The 23,216-nt window shown below is 36.4% G+C and overlaps 2 protein-coding genes and 1 non-coding gene across 6 annotated transcripts; 2 read left to right on the top strand and 1 right to left on the bottom strand.

Annotated features, from left to right (window-relative positions):
• Positions 1–381: 381 nt before the first annotated feature.
• ppardb (peroxisome proliferator-activated receptor delta b) lies at positions 382–12,357 on the bottom strand. 3 transcript variants are annotated; one of them, XM_052563341.1, is made up of 9 exons: positions 11,902–12,357; positions 10,017–10,070; positions 7,912–8,365; positions 7,209–7,360; positions 6,607–6,745; positions 5,916–6,115; positions 5,453–5,656; positions 4,610–4,853; positions 382–2,204 (listed from the first exon to the last, which is right to left on the bottom strand). In XM_052563341.1, exons 3-9 carry the CDS (start codon positions 8,309–8,311, stop codon positions 1,957–1,959), a joined length of 1,587 nt encoding a protein of 528 aa, XP_052419301.1. In that variant the 5' UTR covers positions 8,312–8,365; positions 10,017–10,070; positions 11,902–12,357; the 3' UTR covers positions 382–1,956. The 3 variants fall into 3 exon arrangements, with proteins under 3 accessions (XP_052419301.1, XP_052419302.1, XP_052419300.1); XM_052563342.1 differs by having other exon boundaries at positions 10,017–10,067; XM_052563340.1 differs by lacking the exon at positions 10,017–10,070.
• Positions 12,358–17,343: 4,986 nt separating this feature from the next.
• LOC127963009 (properdin) lies at positions 17,344–21,596 on the top strand. Of its 2 annotated transcripts, none has more exons than XM_052562655.1 (11): positions 17,344–17,486; positions 17,701–17,783; positions 18,179–18,323; positions 19,004–19,170; positions 19,301–19,471; positions 19,547–19,741; positions 19,826–19,999; positions 20,096–20,287; positions 20,871–20,982; positions 21,131–21,242; positions 21,344–21,594. In XM_052562655.1, the coding sequence occupies exons 2-11, from the start codon at positions 17,729–17,731 to the stop codon at positions 21,353–21,355; spliced, it is 1,335 nt and encodes a 444-aa protein (XP_052418615.1). In that variant the 5' UTR covers positions 17,344–17,486; positions 17,701–17,728; the 3' UTR covers positions 21,356–21,594. The 2 variants fall into 2 exon arrangements, with proteins under 2 accessions (XP_052418615.1, XP_052418616.1); XM_052562656.1 differs by having other exon boundaries at positions 17,420–17,486; positions 17,687–17,783; positions 21,344–21,596.
• A 1,010-nt stretch (positions 21,597–22,606) lies between these two features.
• trnaf-gaa (transfer RNA phenylalanine (anticodon GAA)) lies at positions 22,607–22,679 on the top strand. Its single transcript has one exon. It is a non-coding gene; the product is annotated as a tRNA-Phe (tRNA).
• Positions 22,680–23,216: the final 537 nt, after the last annotated feature.

The following is a 23,216-nucleotide window of genomic DNA, read 5'->3' as shown; positions in this document are numbered from 1 at the left end:
ATAATGAATACAATATAATGATGAACATAACTTAATACAATTTGCTAAAATCAGCTCTGATCAGTCGGTTGACTCGAGATCCGAACGGACCGATTCGACTCACAAATGAATCAGATTCATTGAAAAGATTCGAAAAGAACGATTCGTTAGTATGCAACATTTGTTTAAATTAATCGTGAAATCAAATATTGAACCACTCATTAAACAGTTATTCATTGACGCCAACAGTTTATTATTAAAATGTTTAATAATTTTCACACACCTAATTAGTTTGGTAAACCATAAGTTATTAAAATGATTACATTAAAACATATTTTATTTTCAAAATGCTTTTGAAATATTGGTATATGGAGCTTTTCATAAATCACAAAAGACTTGAAAGATGTCTGGAATTGTTTTACTGTGATCCAAAGAATATCCCACAAATCACAACACTTGTGCATCTTGTCCGCTCTTGTCAATGAAGCAAGACATTGCTGAAATGGGCCAGACTGGAAAGGTAGAATGATATTGGTAACCATGTGGTGTGAAAATAGATGACAAAAAAGTATTTCTAAGATAAGAAGGAAAGAAAAAAAATCTTATAATTTCATATTATTGTGCTCTCTAGTTTCACAGTAACAGGTTTCTGCATGATCACAGACATCATTCTGACATCAAGTTCCATCTTGAATAAACAGATCAGAAAAGCAAATTTCAGATATTTCTGAGACTTCTGGATGTGAAATGATAGATGTGTTGCACATCATAACAATACCAATTAATGTAATTCAACATCAAAACTGCTTTATAATGCTGAAACACTGAATTACTAAATTATTCAGCGCTGTTTTTGACAAGACCCGTTTTAAACTTCAGTGAAGTGTCCAAGTTACTTCAATAAAGGACAATGCAAGTATTTACTCAAAATCCATGCCATCCACGTAAATACAACTATCATGACATGATCATTCAGATATTAATGCATCTGATTTAAAGAATGAATTTAAGTTTAGATGTGTACTCTACATCAATTTGACCATAATGTTCTAGTTTGAATGTAACCACAACCTGCTTGCTTTCAATCACTCAATATATATTCATAAAAACATGTTCAATCAACATATAATGGAAGACCTAATTTAAAACAACTGCTTATAAAGGAGACATTGAGATCTAAGTGATTTCCTGTCTCAAATCAGTAAATATGACTTTAAGACTGGTACCGGACAGTATGTTAAAATACAAGTACCATCAAGGTACCAGATCTTAAAGAGATCAATACAGAAGATTTATATAAACATATATCATGTGAAAAAACATTTCCTTCCATACAGCAGAAATTATCACACTGTTGTAGGTTTATCCCAAAGAGTGAATTATTAAACATTTGTCTTCAGTTTCAATACCAATATATATATATTTGTAGCAGCTGACGCTGAAAACAACACCCTCAACAAAGTAACATAATTCCAAAATAATATAACTGACTGCTGTACACTTTTGTGTTTAGTCTACCTTTTACTTTAGTAAAAGAGCCTAATCAAACAGAATCAGGAGGAAAGAAGAACTACAAAATAAAAGCCCTACAAACACATACAGTAAGTGGCATTACAAGAGCTTGACTGTGCTCTGATTTCCTCAAAGAAACATACTAGATATCACTTGCAAACCATAAACCATGATGGAAAAGACCATTTGTAAAGGTGTTAGCCCTCATGAAGCGAATTAAGAATAACATGACGATAGTAGTAGTAGTAAACGGTGACTAGATGTTCTGCGTCCTTGAGTTTAAATAAAAAAACACTCCGCAAAAGTCAGAGAGAATGTCAGTATTCAAAGTCAATAATTGTAAAAGTCCTTTACAAAAATTCAATTAAAAAAAACAACAACAGGAGAGCAGCGCCATTAAGATTTGTGCGCTCTCTCCATTCAGGAGGGAAACTGAAGTCCATTTTTCAGTCAGGTCCTTGCACGTCAATACATGTCTTTATAGATCTCCTGTAGAAGCGGGTGGAGGGAGGTCTCAGATTCAGTCTTTTTGATCATCTGAACCAGATGGGCATTCTCTGTGACCAGCTGTCTGAGGTCGGCCATCTTCTGGAGCAGTTTGGGGAAGAGATGAGGTGAGTCAGGGTGGTGCACCCGAAGATGTTGGTCCAGAGCTTGCAAGATGCCATCCTGGATCTGTTCAACCTGCTTCACGTTCATCAGCCCAGGACGATCTAGAGCAAAGAAAAAAAAATTTTAGCTTCCATTTTATTCTTTAGCTATTTTATTCACAGGGCTCCAGACAAAAAAAAAATCATCTCCTATAAGAAACAAAACTAAGGGGCCAAATTATTTTTTTAGGTGCAGAATAAACACGTTTCATTTATTTTTAACACAGTCTTACTGTTTATGTCTCATCTTTCTACATCTTTATCTGCATATATTTGAATTCCTTTTGTAGATTAATTGTTTATTACACAGAATCTGTGCTAATGTCTTGGACCATAATGACAGCATTCGTTGGCCATTGAGTGTAATCTGAGCTGCTCCTCAGTACATCCTTTAAAAGTTGTCATGTGACCTTCACACATCCAGTCTGTTTTTCTTTATTAGTAACATGCAATTACAGGATAGGAGGTGTTGAATTTTATCTTTAGCTCATTGCATTCTGTTATCATGTAGACAACAGGTTAAGTAAAAATTAGTGCTGTCAAAATTAGCGCGTTAACGCATTCGATTAATTTGAAATATTTAACGCGTTAAAAAAAAATAACGCAATTAACGCGGTTGCAGTTTTTTTTTTATTTCTGGTTGTGGCCTATGTGTGTTCAACGTGCAAAGAAATATGGATAAGACCAAGGAAGGACTTTTAGACGGAAAGTTTCAGTATAAAACTCTGCCGGATTACTCTTCAGTCTGCCGCAAGAAACATTACTCTTCATTTAGTCTGCCACAAGAAACAGCAACATTAAAATCATGAACTCAAATGTCACTGTTTAAAAAAAAAAAAACAATGACTGTTGTAACAGTGCGTAAATCAGACCTTTCTGTAACGCTAACGTTAATAAGCTTAAACGAAAAAAACGAAATAATTGTGTAGCGGAGTATTTTTTGTACACAGTGCCGCGAACTGTCAATCACTCCTGTACGCGTGCATCACTGTCCTCCTCAGCTGCGTCTACGGTATTTTTTTAGAACTTAGAAAAAAGATGCTGCAGCCAATGAACAGCCAGCGGGGGGCTGCAGGACGACTCAGCCTCTGCAGACAGTTTTTAATGTTTATCAGACAATAAATACTCAAGATTTTGCTTTAGTATAAGTTCCGGGACAATTAGGGCCAGATTCGAGAGTCGGGACAACAGTTTAGATTTCGGGACTGTCCCGAATTTTTGGCAGTGCAGGTAAAAGATTAAAACCTCTATTAAAACAGATGTCCAAATGAGCGTACCGGTACGCTACAAGCACGTTCTGGGCGCACGGAGAGGTGGCGGTACGCTCAAGAGCTATATTTGGAAGTGGCGGTACCGGTGCGTACCAGCCCACTTAAAGCACTGGCAATGACTATACTTTGGAATTTTTTTGCAGTCCACTTAGAATTCAACATGGAAATCATTTTTGTTTTTTATTGACATTGATTGTTTTGAAATTCAAATGGTACTTACATGCCTGTGTTTTTATTTCTGTAATAAATATGGCTTTCAAGCCAACAGTTAATTTGGAGGATATTGATGGTTTATTGCAGGTATGTTGTTTACATGAGAAAATCTGTGTTACAAGTTAAACAAAAATTCCAATAAACAATCATATTTTGAATTTAAATAGTTTCTTTGTCTTGAGTTTACATTAATTATTTACATTTTATATTTACATATGCAAAAAGTTTCAGTCTTTTAATTGCGATTAATCGCGATTAATTTTAAAAAATTGTGCGATTAATTAGTTAATTTTTTTTAATCGATTGACAGCACTAGTAAAAATATATGAATATTCAATATACATTTGGCAAAAAGCTCCTTTTTATAATTTTTTCTAGCTGACTGATGATATAAATGGTTATTAGGTAAATGATTATTACGTGGCATTGTTTACAAGCTTAACATGTTTTCCGCAGTTTGATAGCATGAGACATTTCAGTAAGTTTTACTGTAGCGTATCTTATAAAATACTTTTTCATGTTATAGTGGTAAAGAGAGATATGATAAGCTCATTTGCCGCTTATCATGCTACATTAGGAGCGCCAAAATATATTTCTTTGAATTTTGTTATGAATTTGGCAGAATTGTAAAGCTGATAGCCTACTTTATTTATTAAAAAGTAACAATGCTCAAAGCTTATTGCGATTTATTGTATGGCACTACAAATAATATGAAGTTCACGCATTAATAGAACAAAGCATAGATTAAAGATATTGAAAACAAAAAGCCATATCGATTATAAACGAGAATGATAATGTCCAAACAGCTGAAAGCTTTTAGCTGTTTGTTTACCTATATCCAGTATAAAGTGTGCCTTTTCTAGTTATGATAAATAAGCTTTAGATCTCTTTTAATGTTTGGTTCTCATTTTTGGATGTAAAGTGTGTAAGTAACAACAAAGGGCATTTGAAAACATGCTGGTCAAACAAACACCACGGCCTTACCTCCACACAGTATGATGGCTGCCACAAACAGAGCCAGGTCACTGTCATCCAGCTCCAGGGCATTGAATTTCACCGCAAACTCAAATTTGGGCTCCATGATCTCGCTGAAAGGTTTGCGTAGACTACGCAGGAATTCTCTCGTCACAAAGCCCTTCCCATTGGCCACCAGCAGCCCGTCTTTATTCATGAGCGATGGGAGCATGGCAAATATGGCCTCATGGACTCCATATTTTAACAGCGTTACCTGAGAGGAAAAGTTGGTGATGAATTTAGTGGCTGAATATGCATCAATATTTAATTAATATATAATAAATTCTAATAAATACTTTTTTTAACTAATGAGGGGGAAAAAAACATCAATCCTAGCAGTCACTGCTTGAAATTAAAGGGGTCATACGATGTTGTTAAAAAACATTTCTAGTCATGTCACCTTTTGGAAGACCAAACAAAGTAGTTCTGCTTTTACAACGAAACACAACATCTTCACAACATAGCCGTGGCAGCAACAATACTACAGCGAGAATCAAATGTTACTCAATTCTTTGCTTGAATATTTGGGAGGTGTTATGCAAATATTCCCACAGAGTGATGTAGACATGTGGGGGCGCGTTTAAACAAGACATTTTAGGAGGGCGTGGGCAAGTCTTAAATTGTATAAATAATATCTCTTTGGGTTTGAGACTTCAGTCTTTGCAACTTTAGGGATCTTATCTATTCATGAACAGCTTGTAACAACCCAAAGAGAAAGGAAAACTTGAAATCACATCACATGACCATATAATAAACCACTAACAATAGATTTAACAGGATACAAGGTAGTAAAGTAACATGTATCACTCTCACCTGATCATTAAGGAAGAGATCCACAAAGCCAGGGATGTTTTTGGCAAACTCTGTGAGCTCTCGTACAGTTTCAACTGTGGTGCACTGGCAGCGGTAGAAGACATGGACACCGATCTCTTTGTTGGGTGGTGCTCCATTAAGCTGATTCCAGACCAGCCCGTTTTCTGCCTGCCACAGTGAGTCCATATCATGGATCACAAAAGGCTGGAGATGAAATAAGAACAATTAAAAACATCTGGAATAACTACAAATCAATCATGTCCTATTTTGTGTAAAAAAAATAAATAAACAAACAAACAAACCAACAAGAAGATTATTATAGAATCAGTTTTAACATCTAAATATCTGTTGGCTTATCGTATCTGCTGGAACGTCAATAACATGCATCCTTAAACTTTCTAAAATAGACCATTTGAGAAAACTGTAATTGTTAGTGGCATCTCACGGGAAGCCGAGCGCATACCGATGTGCAACTCGTCTTGCCCGTGAGGATGCTCCGTGCTTTTTTCTTGGTCATGTTGAGGTTCCTCAGGTAGGATGTGTTCACATGCTTGGCCAGTGTTTTGAGGTCAGCTCCACTAGAGCTTTGCAGTTTCTCCCCAGCGAGGAGCCCTGCCACTAGCTTCTTCTTCTCCCCCACTGGCATACGTCCGTACCTGATCGCTGAGGAAAAGAAACAAAAACAAGCTCAATTTATCACAACATAACCCAGCGCACATTTTAAAAGGAAGCAACAATTAATAAACACTGGTATATTAGTTTTATTGAGCATAACTATTAAAGGAAGAGCTGAAAATATTCAGAAAATATACCCCTTCTCAGACCCTCTAATATGCTGATGAGTTTGTTTCGTCATCGGAAAAGATGATTTGAATGGGTGCCGTCAGAATAATAATTCAAACAGCTCATTAAACAGTGATGTAAAGTAGAGCACACTAATGATGGATATATTTCTAACAAACAGACAACTTTTGGATTACTGTACTTATGGATTATTGGATGTTTTTAATCAGCTGTTTGCAACTCATCTATATGGCCTGAGGGTGAGTAAAGTTTTTCATTTTTGGGTGAATTATTCCGCTATAATCAAAATTCATAATTATAGTAAAAATTCTGAATGCTTTAAATTGTGGTTATGTGTGCAGGCTGCTCACCATCATGCGACATTCCCAATGCCAGGCACTTCTGGAAGCGACAGTACTGGCATTTGTTCCGACTCTTTTTCTGGACTTTACAGGCACGCTCACACCGCTCATACTCCAGCTTCATACGAATGGTGCGTCTGAAAAACCCCTTTAAAAAAAAAAAAGATGACACTTCCTCGTTGAAAAGCAGAGGGGCAAATATGTGCTTGGATTGCGGAATTATTTCACCACAGAAATGCAACTTTATGCATTTGGAAGCCAAGAGTGGTTTTATTCAAGATGCTGTAAGAGATTTCAGTAATTTCGTAAAAATTACAGTATTGAATTAGGATGCCTCTTCCCTTCAAACACAAAAACCCTCCAAAATTCATGTCAATTCAAATGCAGATTGGGTTTCTAATTGGTTGAGAAACAAACATTGCTTTGGCTGTTTACAGAGCCAGGTGTGAATTCTCAGGACATCTCAGTTTCAGTGATATGTCAGATAGTATCGCTTACAGCACCTTTAATATTAGTATATTATAGATGTTTGTTTATTTTAGGCCACAAATGCACCCACGGTTTGTGAAAAACCTTGGCTGTAGTAGTTTGGACAAGTTCAGCAAAATTACCTTGCAGCCTTCACAAGCATGAACTCCATAATGAAATCCTGAGGCTTTATCTCCACATATGCGGCACTCAACGTTCAGGCCCATACAACTGGGGTCCTCCCGACCTAGCCGTAACTGGTCTGACAGCGAGAGAGGGGCTGTCTGTAACGGATCTATAAACATGAGACAGACACAGACTTTTTCTTATCAGAGCACTGCAGAAGGATATATTTTATGGATATGTTAGAAAACAATTATCTTCTATATGCTACTACTGATATATTGATTTGAATCTCCTATTAATGTTGTTTTAAGTTTCAAAGCCAATGAAGGATAAAACCAGGTCATGGATAAGTCATAAAAAATACTATATAATAAACAATTACATTAATATAATAACATGGTAGTAATAGATCGTTTTATTATTATTAAAATATATTTATGTTTTGCTTTTTTTAAATGCCATACACAAACACACACATATAAACATGATGAAATATAAAGTTCAAGTATGCATAGTTGCATAAATTCAGTAAATATTCAATATCAATAAGAACATAAATATTATGGTTTTTTAGAAATACATTGACTGTATTAATGATATAGAAGCCTTTGAAAGCTATGTATCAAATATGATACATCCAGACACCCCCTCCCGACAACCCTAAAAATATGTTTGTCAGGATGCCATAATAATTGGCTTTGATGTAAAGTGCAGTTTAACCTGGAAACATCTGAGCTTTTCCAGGAGTGTCACTATTCTGTTGAGGACTCTCCTGCGGTGTCCCATCTCCATTCTGTAGAGTGCCCCCCCACGATCCCTTGCTGCTGGGCGAGACCTCTAATCCTGTGGCCTCAGTCGTCTCGCTACCCTCCACCTCCTCACCCGATGCTGAGCTTGGCTCCTGTAGGTCTGAAATCCCTCCACAGTCTGAGGATGCAGACTCACCCTCCTGCACTGCCATCCATGTTGAGTCTTCAAGAACCTTGACAGGGTTCAAGTCTGTCTGTGGAGACGACTGGCCCTCTATAACTCCTGTGAGCGCGAGGGACTTCTGGGCTGCCACAACATCTATTGGACCATCACATTTCGTTTCTGAGGTAGGTTGCTCAACCTGTTCCATGGTTCTCCTGTATTGCTGTTAAATCTCATAACCATCCATCACGTGACATTGCCTCTGAGAAGACAAAAGATCAGTAAACAGGTGTGAATTATTGCAATGGTGCTTCAATACATTTACATTTAGCAGACACTTTTATCCAAAGCAACTTAGAAATGAGGACAATGGAAGCAATCAAAATGAAAAAGAGCAATGCAATACAATACGATATCAGAATATAACCATCATCACTGGTGAAGTGACCCGGGGTGAAGTGCACATGTTCTAGAGATTACACGGATGACCTGAGTTTGACCTGAGATCCAGTACGGTTTGTGTCAAAAAAAAAAATCTTGTGCAGAGTCTGATATTTCAAAACATATACTATAAAAAGTGGGTTTAGAAAAAAGAATAGTAATAATTTTCCTCATAAAGATCTTAATAAACAAAACTTTTTTTTTATCAAGACCACATTTAATTGATCAAGAAAGTGTAAAAACATTCAAATTACTACAAATGATTTTTTAAAGCGGTTTTTCAGTTGATAAAGCATCCTGATGCATCATGGTTTCTACTTAAATGTTAAGCAATAACATACAAGCAATTTATTTCAACACCTCTAATAAGAAATGTTTCTTGAGCACCACATCAGCATATTAGAATAATTACTATATTTTTTATTAAATAAATCCAGCCTTGGTGAGACATTCAAACACATTAAATTGACAGTTCTGGACAGTAGTGTATGTAAAGATATTAAAATTGAAAAATGCAAGTTTTATATTGCAGTAAATTACATCAACTGCAGTGCTTCCATTGATGAGTAGATCATCCCCTTATAAAAGACTCTTAAATGCCTTATTTTGTGCTTCCAGTTTGTGATGTCTAGACTCCAGAGCTGGTTGTTCTCTTTTTTGAAATAGCTATGAAGAAAATGAATGTGAAAATACTGCCTGTAGAAAAAGTGGGAGGTTACCGTTGCACTCGGTTAGCCACATGAAATGTGGATCTTTTTTCAAGCCTGGTTCAAATGCTTTCAGGAAAAGAGAATCCTTAAATGTAGAGAAAACAGAAAGTAGCTTTTGTCTTTTTTGGCCTTTCATTCAATCAGCACTTCCGATTACGTGACCTTTATCTTTTTGAGGGAGTCAGATCACAGCAAACTTTGCCGTCAGCAATTACAGGTCTGTGGTATATTTAGCCTACACATACAGGGTGAAAGGTGATAAATCCTTTATGAGACGCTGCTAGGTTGTTTACTTAAAAAGATAACCCTGAAAAGAAAGCAGCTGTGGGAAGATTGTATGACCAATAGAAAGAGATCTAGCAAAAGACTTCGGTGTTACAAACCCTACATACCCAGGTCTCCTAAACAAGAATAGTTTATCAAAATAGAATGAAAAGAGAAAGAATAATCGTGATCTTCCTTTCTCAAGAGACACAGAACTGACTGTGCACATATATGTTAAGCACAGGTCACATAACTTACATCCTAACAGAGAACAACAGCTGGGCAATGAGCCATGTCAAACACTAAGACCTGAATAAATTCTATTTGTAAAATACTGAAGAGATCCATGCTCTCACTCATGATGACCCAATTGCATGAGGAAACAAAAAAAAATATCTTTCAAGACAAAGGTCAAGACATATTGTGTTTCATCTACTAAGCGGTGTAACTTCCTCAGACTGCAAGGTGTTTAGAGAATGTCTTAAAGGGATAGTTTACCTAAAAATGAAAATCCTGTCATCGTTTATTCACCCTCCTGTCTTTCCAAACCTTCTGGGGAACACACACACACACAAAAGTTATATATTAAAGAAATCTGGAGTCTTAATAACATTGAATTACACTGACTTTCATTTTTACGGACCAAAAAAAAATAAAAATAATATTTATTAATAGTTGTACAGTGTATGAAAAGCATACGGTTTTGGAACAACATGAGGGAGAAAACTATTAGACATTGGCTGAATAAGGTCACATCCATCATAGCTCTCAGCATGGAGAACATTGATAACAGATGTGAGTGTTTTGTCATATGGAGGATAGAGACCCTACCAGACAGACTGCATTTGTAATCCGTGGATTCTGACAAGAGGATTACGCAGTAGCCACATCAATGTGTCAAACTAAGACAATACAATAAAAAAAAAAAAACTTTACTGAACCACACTGGAATACATGAATAAAACAGCACTACCGTGTATGTGCAGGCTTTATGTTAACTTATTCACACGCACAGTAAATGAAGCGATCAGAAATGCTTTGAGCCAGTGTTCAGACTTGTCAGCAACCAGTCGTTCTGGTTCTCAATCTATCTGCATTGTACTGAGACTGCATGCTAGAGGCGACCCGCACAGAGGAACTGAATGAGTCAGTGTGTGGAGGTTTTGACAGACACGCATTCCAGTGTCTGGACCTCTCAGTTGCTTCATCCTTATTTTGAAGGCAAGACATCACAAGAAAAACCATTGATAATATCCTAAATAACTTCAATTAAGTACTACTTAACTTTATCCTTTATAGGTTTTTACAGAGGGGTTTGTTCATATACCATTTATTTATTTTATATAACACTGTATGCCTGAAAACATGATTTTTTTCTGACTCTTGACAGTATTCCCTAATTTATATATTTTCTGATTTTATGAGCGACAAAAAGAGAGATCCAATGTCCCCTCTTTAAAAACCTAAACAAATGATTAAAGTGTCCTTTTTCACCTGTGATGTCTCTATTCACTACAAAATTAATAATGAACTTTTACAAAACAACTGCTGAAGATTATATACACAGTAAATCTTCACATTATTTGTTAAAACTTTAACCTTGTAATCAGAGTGAAAGCAGTTAGCAGTCTTTGTACTCAAGGTCACATTTGATACTTCAACATGAAGCCATTCAAATCCACAAAACAAACATTTTACTTATTTTTAGCAATACAATGTACATTTCAAAGCTTCTTTGTTTCTCTTAAAAATTATACTGTCTGTTTGTTTCATAAAACTAATTTACTAGTCACACAATTGCTTAAATTGACATTTAATCAAATGTTTTGTAATAATGTTGTTTTAATTGCCTTGTCACAATTTTTTATATATATATTTAGAACTAAAACGTTTCAATAAGATGAAGTCAAAATATTTTTAAAATGTACCTAATAATGTATTCCTTGTAACGTTATATTCCTTCTACCTTATATTGTTAATAAGATAGCTGTTGAAAATCTAACTTAAAGTTAACATTAACATAGCTAAGGAAGCAAAGCTTACAAATTAATAAAACAAATGGTGAAACTTAAACTAATTAAGAAACAGTGACTGACACGAAGACCATTGCTGATTAACTTTAACGATTATACGTTGACAAATAATATAAAATAAAAAAGCTAGGCAGACTAAGTGGCACATCAACCTGACAGACAACAAATCTAGCTAACGTTAGCTGACAAAATATGAGTTCAAAACGGTGACATCAACTGTTTAACAGACATAAAACATACACTTATTCTCATACAGACACGTTTACTTTGTTAGTAATCGGGTTAAGTAGATACTTTAAGCAAAATAGCGAGTTCTGGCTAACTAACATAGCTGTTCTGGTTTACGTTACCTTGGTGTTTACGGGCCAGCTTCGAAGTTTCCCAACGGGCGATAAAATATAAATATACTCTTCGTACGTGAAGTTAAGTTGTTTTGAGACTCAAATGAGCTCATAGTCCGTCGGTTTACATCGGATTTTCATCACTGCGTCCCTGTGTCTCTTATTCCACACATGCTAGTCCGAGGTTAGCACAAGCTAGCTTAACGCTAACATGTTTTTGTTTTTATTTGGTTGTAACGTATACGCTTTCAGGTTTCTCCCGACAAAATAACTACGGCAAAATTAAATAGGTTTAAGATACCAAATACGGGATTGTTAATTTCAGATTTCTGTTATATCCATTATGTTTTAAAATCCAATCAGAAAACGGATCAACCGATGACCATCGCGCTGTTATTCCTACACCAACTTTTGCTCAATCTGGTCTAGTAATTCCCTTCACTTTGATTACTCGGTTGTCAGGGATGACAGAAGTGAAGGAACTAGAAAAGATGCGCGTATTCTTTATAATTTATCCTGAAGGGGTCGCTCTTCGGCCCAAAGTCCATGAGGTCCCTAAGAAAAACAAATAATCGAACTCAACTTTACCAATTACATTAAGTACAGCAGTATTCAAAACGTATAAAAATGTGAATATAACTAAAATCGCGTAGAACAATACAGCTTTATAGTCGATTTTTCAGCTTGAGTGTAATAAATGTCCCTCACGCGGTTTTACGTATGACCAAATCACGTGATAGACGTTTGTCCAATGACAGCTCGAGCAGAGGGGTTTAGCTCGGAGTCCGTTTTCCTTTCTAGGTTTTACAGGCAGGCAGTTCTGTGGTTGACATCTAAAAGCGTGGCGTGAATGTTATGTAAAACAAGGTGTCTAGATTCAGCCAGTAGGAAATAGATGAATATTAATACTCCTGTATGAATCATAAATGTTATTTCCCGCGAGGGCTGAAAGCGTTCCGAAACGGGCTAGTTACTCTGTACTCCGATCTGCTGGGAAATTCCATCTATGTTAATAAATATTGTTAAATGATTAGTGCAAATTGTCACATGAGCAGAGCACCTTACTGTTTGTGCCTTGAGAAGATGATGGTTGCCTCAAAGCTCTAAAACTGAAGGCTTGTAAAATGTCTTAACATAAATATATGCCAAAGATTTTTGGTACACATGATCTTTAGGGTGCCTAGTATTAATATATGCATTCACATATATTTAGTTTTGTTGAGTGTGGTCGTACAATGAGTAAACATGTTGATGGTCACAAGAGTGACCGGTGGCATAACAACTAACAATGAACTTAGCTATACAATATAAATCCAATTGCAGTTGCTAGTGAAAATGACAATAAAATGTTGCAATGACAAAATACTGCACTAAATTAAAAATTCAAATGTTCCTGTTTTTTTTATTTTTTATCTTAGTGTTCCTTTCAGTGTTGCATAAGGATTTGTATGCATAATAGTAACCATAGAATGTGATCAGTTTAAAATAGCAAACTGTTCTCATGACTGCAGAAATATGTTATTTCATTACACACATCATCCCACCGGTCACAACTGTGACCGAACTTAAAACCCCATTTTTTCTACACACTTTTCCAAAACAAATTTAAAAAATAATTATTATTTCAAAGGGTTACAAATGACACATCATTTGGATATTTTCATTAGACTGGAGTCTAACAGTAAACAGATGGACTTTACCAAACAGATTAATTTAGTTAAATGTAATCATGCAGGAATGTCCTGCCCTATACAACAAAACAGTATAGATATTGAATAGATCGACCAAGTCATTCATTTATGATCTTGTCTTGTGTTTTATTTTTCAAATCTCATCTTGAATATTGATTATTACAAAGCATTTGAGGGCTAGTTTGTGTTCATGTTTTTTTCTTCTATGGTGTCAAGAGTGCTGCACATTCTATTGCTTGTATAAGGATTTTAAGTAAATAAAAAGACTACAGAGCAATTAATGAACATGAAATATTGACAATAAATACAGATGTTGGCCATATGCCACATCCACATAGCATGTTTTGTGGGACTAAATTGGTTTAAACATACAATCCAGTTCAATTCATGTTTATTTGTATAGCACTTTTCACGATACACATCGTTGCAAAGCAGCTTTACAGGAAATTAAAGTTACTACTAACCAGCCTGTCAGAAGTAACTATGGTAATTTGATATGGCAGAAATGTACAGTAAAAACCATGCAGTTAGTTAATGATGTATTCAAAGAGACAATGAACACTATTAACAACAATGATTATATGTTGCGATCAAACTTATAGTTATTTGGTAGTTTTGTATGTTGGTTCAGGGTTGGCATCATCTGAGTTCGTCTGAGAGGTTGGAGTCATCTCTTCTCAGGTGTTCGGTCATCTCAGATCTCTGCAAGAGTTGGATACAGACCGACGCTTGTGTAATTCCTACCTCAGGATACCAATCCCATAGCAGAAAAAGAGAAGCAAACACAGAACAATTAGTGTAGCTGCTGTTCAACCCAAACAAAGAATGATATTGTGCATCAGATATAACTGGAGTACAAGAATATGAGATACATTATGTGAATGCTTGGCTAAAGAGATGTGTCTTTAATCTAGATTCAAACAGAGAGAGTGTGTCTGAACCCCAAACATTATCAGGAAGTCTATTCCAAGAGTTTGGGAGCCAAATGCGAAAAAAACTCTACCTCTTTTAGTAGACTTTGCTATTGCAGGTCCTACCAAAATTCCCAAGTTTTGCAACCTGATGGAAAGTAGCATGATAGAAGACTAGTTAGATACACAGGATTTAAATCATTCTAAGTAATAATGTTTTTCATCTGATACATATTTTTCTTGATAATGTTCTTGACCTGTTAAGGACTAGCAGCTGCATTTTGGACCACCTGTTGCTTGTATATTGAAGATGCAGGACTACCACCTAGCAGTGCATTATATCAGCATAGTAGTCCTGTCTTCAGGTCATGAATGCATGAACTAGCTTTTCTGCATCAGAAACATGTAATCTGTTCCATAGCTTGCAATGCTATTTTTGTAACATGTGAAATCTGTTATTGGCACCTATTGGTAAAATAAAGCATAATCAAATTAGCTCAAATATTTAAAACAATATAATGCATGTATCATGATGTAGTTGTGAGTCACAAGCGTACAATCCAGCAGAAATCTGTGGTGCTCTCAGATTTCCTATAACCATACATATATAGATATTTAGTGCATAACCGCTAAGAAGTAAGAACCTTAATGTGATTGGGCCATACATAAAAATATGTGCAATATGCAGCTTGAAAAACCCCAACACTCTCATTTCATGTAGCAGTCTTTTTCCTTTTTTGGCAGTGCTGAGTTGTCAGTGCCGACCCATGGCCCTGCAAGCATGACAATGCAAACTGCCATTTAAGATATTTCAAATAAACATCTTAAGTGGGATGTGAAGTGAACATCTGTGTTGCTTGGAGATACGCAATGCTTCTTCTTAACGTTACTTGCTTTTGAACCATTTTCACTGGAGATATAGAACAAAACAGACAACAGGCTGTGTCTAAAATCTAAGTCACTTAAAGGGGTCATCGGATGCTACATGCACTTTTACAAGTTGTTTCAACTGAAATGTGTTGGCAGTGTGTTTTACACAGCCACCTTATAATGATAAAGATTTTTTTTTTTTTTATCTCATTAAATAATTTCCCCTTTCTCATATCAAGACGATCTCAGTTTGTCTTCATTATTTTACCGATATCTTAAAATATTTGACTAGCAGTTCGAAGCACTTCATGATGACTGATGTCAGTGCTACAGGGTGGTAGTCGTTCAGGAAGGAGACCATTGTTTTTTTGGGAACAGGGATGATGGTGGCAGCAAGACCTAGGAGATGATTGTGGACTACAGGAAGTCACAGAGAGAGGGTCGCGTTCCCACTCACATCAATGGAGAGCTAGTAGAGACAGTTAGTAGAGACAGTTGAGAACTACAAGTTCCTTGGCATTCACATCTCTGAGGATCTTTCATGGAGCTCTTACTCAGAGACCACAGTGAGAACAGCCCGTCATCGTCTCTACTTCCTGCGGAGATTGAAGAGGTTTGGCATCTCCTCTATCATCATGTCAAACTTCTACCGCTGCACTATTGAGAGCATTCTGACCAGCTGCATCACTGTATGGTACAGCAACTGCTCTTCTTTGGACCGTAAAGCTCTTCAGCGAGTGGTGAGAACAGCAGTGCTCATCATTGGACATAAACTTCCCAGCCTTACAGGACATCTATCAGACTCGCTGCTTGAGATAGGCTCGCAGCATCATCAAGGACCGCACTCACCCTGCTCATCACCTGTTTGCCACACTGCCATCTGGCATACGTTTCCGATCCATCTGATCACGGACAACCAGACTTTAGAACAACTTCTATCTTCAAGCCATCAGACTATTTAACAATCAGCTGTCCTCCATCTAAAAACCGGAATACATGCTGCTCTTATGTTTACTTCATTGTACTTGCCTTGCACTGCCACTTTTTTTAATATTCTTTCATGTTACTCTGTGACACTCTATAATGACCTTTTGGACATTGCTCTACTCAGGAATACATCTGAATGTGTGCTGCTCTTAAGTTTATTTATTGCATCTGCACTGCCACTTTAATTTCCTCCATGTAGCTCTACCTCACCCTATGACATTTTAGACACAGTTCTACCCCAGTAATCATAATATTACCTCAGGACTACTTATCAACACTATAACTCTTAACACTGATTAGCTTAATTGTACCTGTTACTTCCACTTATGGGCATATAATGCTCTCTTCATGTCTTTCTGTCTATGGGCACTGTAGTCACTCAAGAACCTCAGTGCTCTCCACGTACGTCTATGTCTTATGTCTTGTTATTGTCACTGTATGTCTGAGCCTTGTCACAAGCATTTCAATGCCCAGTTTTCCCCAGTGTTAACTATGCAAATGACAAATAAATGTCTCTTGACTCTTGACTCTTATGGTGACCCATACTCAGAATTCATGCTCTGCATTTAACCCATCCAATGTGCACACACACAGCAATGAAAATTTATGCTGCGGCACCCAAGAGAGCAGTTGGGGGTTTGGTACCTTGGTCATGGTATTACCTGCCTGAGACTCGAACCTGCAATCTTATGGTTAGGAGTCAACCATTAGGTGACTTCCAAGCAACTTATGCAGCCTTAATTTGAAATAATATTATATGCTTGTTGGTAGGTATAAAAAAATTAGCAAAGAGATACTCTTTGACTGTACATGACTGTGCTCAACAACTGCTCTGGGGTTCTTTTCCCAAAAGCAAATGGTTGCAAGTTCTATCGTTACCAATTGAGAAATGCACCCCTGACCTGCTGAAGGGGTGGAACTGAAATTGTATTCTTTTACAAACCAGCATGTAATGCTGATGAATCTGCTAAATCATTTTCAAATAAGGGAAGCTGGTTAACCTGTTACACAATTAATAATTCGTTTTCATAAACATCTCTCTAAGGTTTTTGTAAAGTCACTTTTGAGGAACCTAGGCAGGGTGTAACAAAACCTCTTGTCTCTTAAACTGTCTCAATAAAGGGAAGTGTGTAAGGTAAGTGGTCAAATCTTATATTGATTAAAATATTTAATTCATAATGTATGAAATTATTCATTAGAACTTGAACCTTTAATTTGTATGACCAATTTATCAATTAATTTTTTATTACTCAATAATCCACACCTACATTGTGTACTGTTTGACTATTCATATTTTTTTTAATTGTTTACTTATTTAACTTATTTATTTACAAGTCCTTCTATTTCAGAAAGCTTTTCTGTCACACTGATTCAGCCATGAATCTGATCTTTTGGGGGATTGTGCTCCTTGGGATTTATGTCCAGCAATCAGGTTGGAAATGTTTTATGATTACATATAAATATTAAGTCATATCTACATGAATATTACTGTAAGCAAAAATATTAATAGCTGACTGACTTTTTTATCAAATACTTTTTTTTTTTATGTATGTTTAAATTATCTGTTTTTGTAAATTATAATCATTTAGTAAATCCCTTAAACAACTGAATCATGCACATATATATATATATATATATATATATATATATATATATATATATATATATATATATATATATATATATATATATATATATATATATATATTTTTTTTTTTTTTTTTTTTTTTTTTTATATTAATGCATCCTGATCATCTGTGTCATGGTAGTAATAACAGCCAAAATGTGTAAGTATTAAATCTTTTAATAAATGTGGTGTTTCTGAAGTTTCACAGCTAGCGGACTGTTTTGCATCATTTACCCTGTCCACTGGGAAATGTAGTGATCTTTTGGGTCAAGTTAAAAAAGATGAGTGTTGCTTGAACCCCAGCTATGGATACAAAAAAGCAGATGGAGTTTGTAAGTCCTGTGGGTGAGTTTCAATGATGTGATGCTTATAATGGTCAAGTCCAAAAACAGATAAATGTCACATCAAACTATTATTTATTAGAACAAAAAAAAAAGAACAAAAAAACAGGTGTTAATTTTAAAATGGGAGAGCTACTTACTTTTTATTATGTATAATTTAAGTTATCCTTAAAGCTGATAACATGCAGACATTTTCACTTTAAATAAATCAGCATGTATTTGAAAGTAATCTGTTATTGGTAAATGCATGTTATAGGTCTTGAAAAAATATTTTTTATTTTAAAACTGTCATAACCTTTCAGTGAAAATGAAAATGACAGCTTTCTTTCTGCTGACTTCCTTAATCATTTAGTCCACTGAAATCAAGTTTGTATTAATATTTGAGTCCAACGCCCACATCTCAAAATCCAATCATCAACTGATGTATAGAACAAAGTCCCCAACCTACATTTTTGTTTTACATTGCAGAGACGATCTGATGCTACTTCCATTACACCTTCATAAAAAGTATTGCATTTTTTATGAAAAGAAAATACATTTGAGACTTTCCCCAGTCACCATTTGACCTTTCAGATAATGTAACTCTTCAGGCTGCTGAATTAGCAGAACTGAAATGTATGAGATAAAATGATGTGCAGAGCATATCCCTTAAAAAAGTCTTGCATGTTTATTGTTGATCTCCAGGCGGCCGAAGTGGTCTGAATGGACTCGCTGGAGCGAGTGCTCGGTGAGTTGTTCAGAGGGAGTCAGCCAAAGGCGAAGGTCTTGTTATGGAATTGGTGATTGCGCAGACCCTGAAAGACTAGGATCAGTTCAAACTAAGCCATGTGTGAAAAAAGTTTGCTGTCCAGGTAGAAAGGAAAATTGTAGAGCAATTGTTACATTTCAACATAAAGTTTTCCATGTCTTTTCTCATGTTTCTGTATATATATATATATATATATATATATATATATATATATATATATATATATTGTCCAGTTGAAGGTGGCTGGTCAAAGTGGGGGAATTGGCAGCAATGTTCAGTCACATGTGGCAATGGAATAAGAAAGAGACGAAGAACATGCTCCGAACCCGTTCCACAATGTGGGGGCTCCTGTAGCGGTGCAGAGGAAGAAACCACCAGTTGCGTCACTAAAGTAATCTGTCCGAGTAAGTATAGTTTTCACTCTTTTCTTTACTTACTAAAGATACTGAAAATGAAAAACGTTCTCATTTGATGTCTAGCTCATGGCGGGTGGTCCAGTTGGGGAAGTTGGGGTCCCTGTCCAGTTACTTGTCTTTATGAAGGACGCGAACCTGAAAAAGAGCTCCGTACAAGGACATGCACCAACCCTCCTCCATCTTTGATTCCACCTGGCAATGACTGCAAAGGCTCTGACACAGATGGCCGTCCTTGCAGCGGACTACCATTCTGCCTAGGTAATATAGATTGATGTTTTATATGAAACAGCCAAACATACAAGTGGTTTTTAGAAACCACAGATTTATGTCTATGCTCTACAGTTGATGGAAACTGGGGCGCTTGGATGAGTTCAACACCCTGCTCTGTGACATGTGGAGTGGGCAAGCAGACTCAAAGTCGGAGGTGTGATTCTCCTAAACCAGCATATGGTGGAAGACAGTGCCAAGGTGAAGAGCAAAAACCTGGTATCTGCATCATTGCTGTACCCTGTCCAAGTAAGTAGAGTGACATGAATGGTTTATCTAAACAAATAAAAAAGAATCGATTGTTTAAAGTTTAACATTTTTCTCTTTGTATTTTTTTTTTATAAGTAAATGGGATGTGGACTGAATGGAGTGAGTGGAGTCCATGTAGAGCTCCTTCCACTAGAAAAATTACATGCAATACCAGGTTGGGAATCCGAAGGAGAGAGAGGGACTGTGTTGGTAGAAAATACAATGGAAGTGCCTGTGACGGAGAAATTATTCAAAATGGCAACTGCTATGACATTAGCAACTGTGACAGTAAGTCCAAAGAAAAATCATAGCTGTGTCCGAAATTGCATTCCGTCTAGTAGGAAATAGATCTAGTTTAAAGCTTACTTTTACGACATTAAAAAAGTATGCACTGTATAGAATAAATACGGGGTAGTATGAATAAAATTAGGACATACTATCTCTGCACTTGACCTACCAGCCTTCACTGCCATTCACAAATCCTTTATTGCGGTTTCATGGGACAGTAAAGTGTTCATTGGATGCCTTCTTCAGAATCTCAAGAGAGATACTTTTTGCCCACCGTTTATTGCATGCTATGGATTTGGACATTCTTCTTTGCTGTACTGTTTTTCCACATAATATAAATAGTATTGAAGTAGGCATTTTCATGTTTATTGTTTAGCATTAAATTGTGTTACATTTTGTAGTGAGTGTTTAAGATTATTTCTTATAGCACTTCAAACTAATTTTATATTCTCTACATATTGTTGATAATGATATTAGAGGCTGGTTGTTCCTAGTTTGAGACAAAATTAGCATTTTCCAAACCACCGCAGGTGTAAAGTATTGTAGCTATAAAGTAACAAATTATCTCCCTGACTGTGTCCAGTGAAGGGCGTCTTGTCTGAGTGGAGTGAGTGGAGTAACTGCAAACCTGACTGTGGGCAAGACTCTAAACAAACACGAGAGAGAAAGTGTGTTGCTGACATCTCTAAATACCGGTAGGAGGAAAAAAAAAAGAATGCTCTTAACATAAGATATTGTCTATAATACATCGTAGGTGTGCAATTTCTTTTCATACATACTGGTTAGTATGGTTGTGTGTTGTTTAACAATCAGTTTTCTTCCTTTTTTCTTTATCTCCTATAGTTCCCAAGACCGTAGTATTTTTGCAGGGGATCCAGATGTTAACTGTGAGGGTTTGGAAACACAAACAGAGAGAAGACGATGTACAAATGTTCCTGAGTGCGAGGATGAGGATGTAATTTTATGTTCAGAACTTATATTATATAATTTTTTTATTTATTAAAATGAATACATTTTAACAACATATTCTTACTGTTTTCCTGGATGAATGAGCAGTCTCCAGAGTAGCTGTTGAAGACCAGAGGACCAGCTGCCTTACACAGTAACCTCAGCCGCAGCTGGAAGGACCTCAACATGCCAAGCTGTTCTATTAGGAATTGTGCTACTAACATAGAATTACTTGCTTTATTAGCCTTTGTGGTGTGGATTGGATTGAGTGCTGATTGATGCACATCTTTGTAAACTGCTTTGCTGTCACAATAAAAAAATAGCTGCCAAAATAAACATAACAATAAATTACTGTTTATTCTAAGAAAGAAAAGCTACGAGCCAGCCAGGAGTCGAACCTAGAATCTTCTGATCCGTAGTCAGACGCGTTATCCATTGCGCCACTGGCCCGACAAGTACACTAAATGACCACGTGACTATTTGTAGTATGACTACTAGCTACTAGCTTTCATTTCGAAGGCTGCTGCGCCCTCCTGTGGTCGCATTAAATGGTCGCAACTATAAAGACTGCCTCATTTCACAAAAGTAACCATTACATTCCAAAATAAATTACTATTATTTATGTCCCAAGACAAATAACAACCAATTTTATAACGGTTACTTTTCTGAAGTGACACATCCTCGATTAAGTCTGCGACCACAGGAGGGCGCAGCGCTCTTCGAAATGAGGCAGCGCAACCCCTCTTTCACACCGCAAACGTGAGCGGTGCGTCACTGCAGCAGCAGTCTCTCGCGAGTATTCACAGTACAGCATCACAGCAGCGGCTGCAAAGCGTGTTCGGTCGACCATATAACCATTTCAAACAACGGGTATAATTCTTAATATTTGTTTTTATAACAATACGCCATACTTTCACCCAAAAATAAAAAAATTAAATTAAATAAAAAGTTTAAATGGGTAAATACATATTTGTTTTACTTAATTGTATTTTCTGGCATAATTGTTAAAACACTAGACATTGTCATTGTTGTTAAAACTCTTGACATGCTTATTCTGTGCATTTTGAGCACGTTTTGTGTTAAATCACATTTATTTTGTCCATCAAAAGTGTGCTTTCACTTTAATTGAGCGTGAGCAGCACAGCAAAAATAGAACGGACGCCAAAACCCCCGCTGCACTGCTGTTCACCCGACGCTCCTGCTTGACGCTCACGCTTGCGGTGTGAAAGAGGGGTAATGCTTTGACAATATTGTCAGTACACAGGAGCGCCACCAAAGTACTTTTAAATTGAAATCAAAATGACTAACGTTATATACGTTCAAAATACACTCTTTTATTTTGTGGAAGTCTATCCGAGAGCTATATCACCAGCCGAAATAGCTCAGTTGGGAGAGCGTTAGACTGAAGATCTAAAGGTCCCTGGTTCGATCCCGGGTTTCGGCATTTTGATCCAAAACAATTATTTTTAGTGGAATACGCCATAGAACCTCCAATCGTCTCAATAAATAAACCTGTGCCTTGTAACATGAAACGAGAGAACAGAATGACTGTGTACATTATTTTGTGCAATAAACATCGCAAATTAAATTGTTTTCTTTGAGTTTAAGTTGATGGTTGTTTATTTATTTATTTTCTACACGTAACGTAAACCCGTCGCAAAGGTCCGCCCCTTTCTGTTGCTATGCCCGACAAAGTCATGGCTCTCTCGCCAAAGCCTACATCATGTTTTCATTCGGTCAAAAACATAGACTGACATCGCGGAGCAAAGAGGAAACTGACAGTGTGGAGACAAACAAAACACTTGGTATGAAACAAAGCCTCCACTCTCAAATGTTGTCATTTCTTTTAAGAAATTCAAACAATACATGCGGCTCTTTATGATATACATTAATAATAATACATCATGGCTCTTTAATGTGTAGCGAAACATCGCTGAAGCATCTCAGATAAAGCAATACGGTCATCTCTTCCTCTTTACTT

This window comes from Carassius gibelio, chromosome B8 (genome assembly GCF_023724105.1).
Source record: "Carassius gibelio isolate Cgi1373 ecotype wild population from Czech Republic chromosome B8, carGib1.2-hapl.c, whole genome shotgun sequence".
NCBI classification, from domain to species: domain Eukaryota; kingdom Metazoa; phylum Chordata; class Actinopteri; order Cypriniformes; family Cyprinidae; genus Carassius; species Carassius gibelio.
This window is presented reverse-complemented; position numbering and strand designations above follow the sequence as displayed.

Coding starts and splice junctions, on each gene's coding strand:
- ppardb (XM_052563341.1), bottom strand. CDS start 8,311: ATGGAACAGGTTGAGCAACCTACCTCAGAAACGAAATGTGATGGTCCA. Junction 6,746..7,208: donor ATGCTTGTGAAGGCTGCAAG/GTAATTTTGCTG, acceptor TTTTTTTTAAAG/GGGTTTTTCAGACGCACCAT. Junction 5,657..5,915: donor GCAAGACGAGTTGCACATCG/GTATGCGCTCGG, acceptor TTTCATCTCCAG/CCTTTTGTGATCCATGATAT.
- LOC127963009 (XM_052562656.1), top strand. CDS start 17,729: ATGAATCTGATCTTTTGGGGGATTGTGCTCCTTGGGATTTATGTCCAG. Junction 19,472..19,546: donor CACTAAAGTAATCTGTCCGA/GTAAGTATAGTT, acceptor TTTGATGTCTAG/CTCATGGCGGGTGGTCCAGT. Junction 20,983..21,130: donor GCTGACATCTCTAAATACCG/GTAGGAGGAAAA, acceptor TATCTCCTATAG/TTCCCAAGACCGTAGTATTT.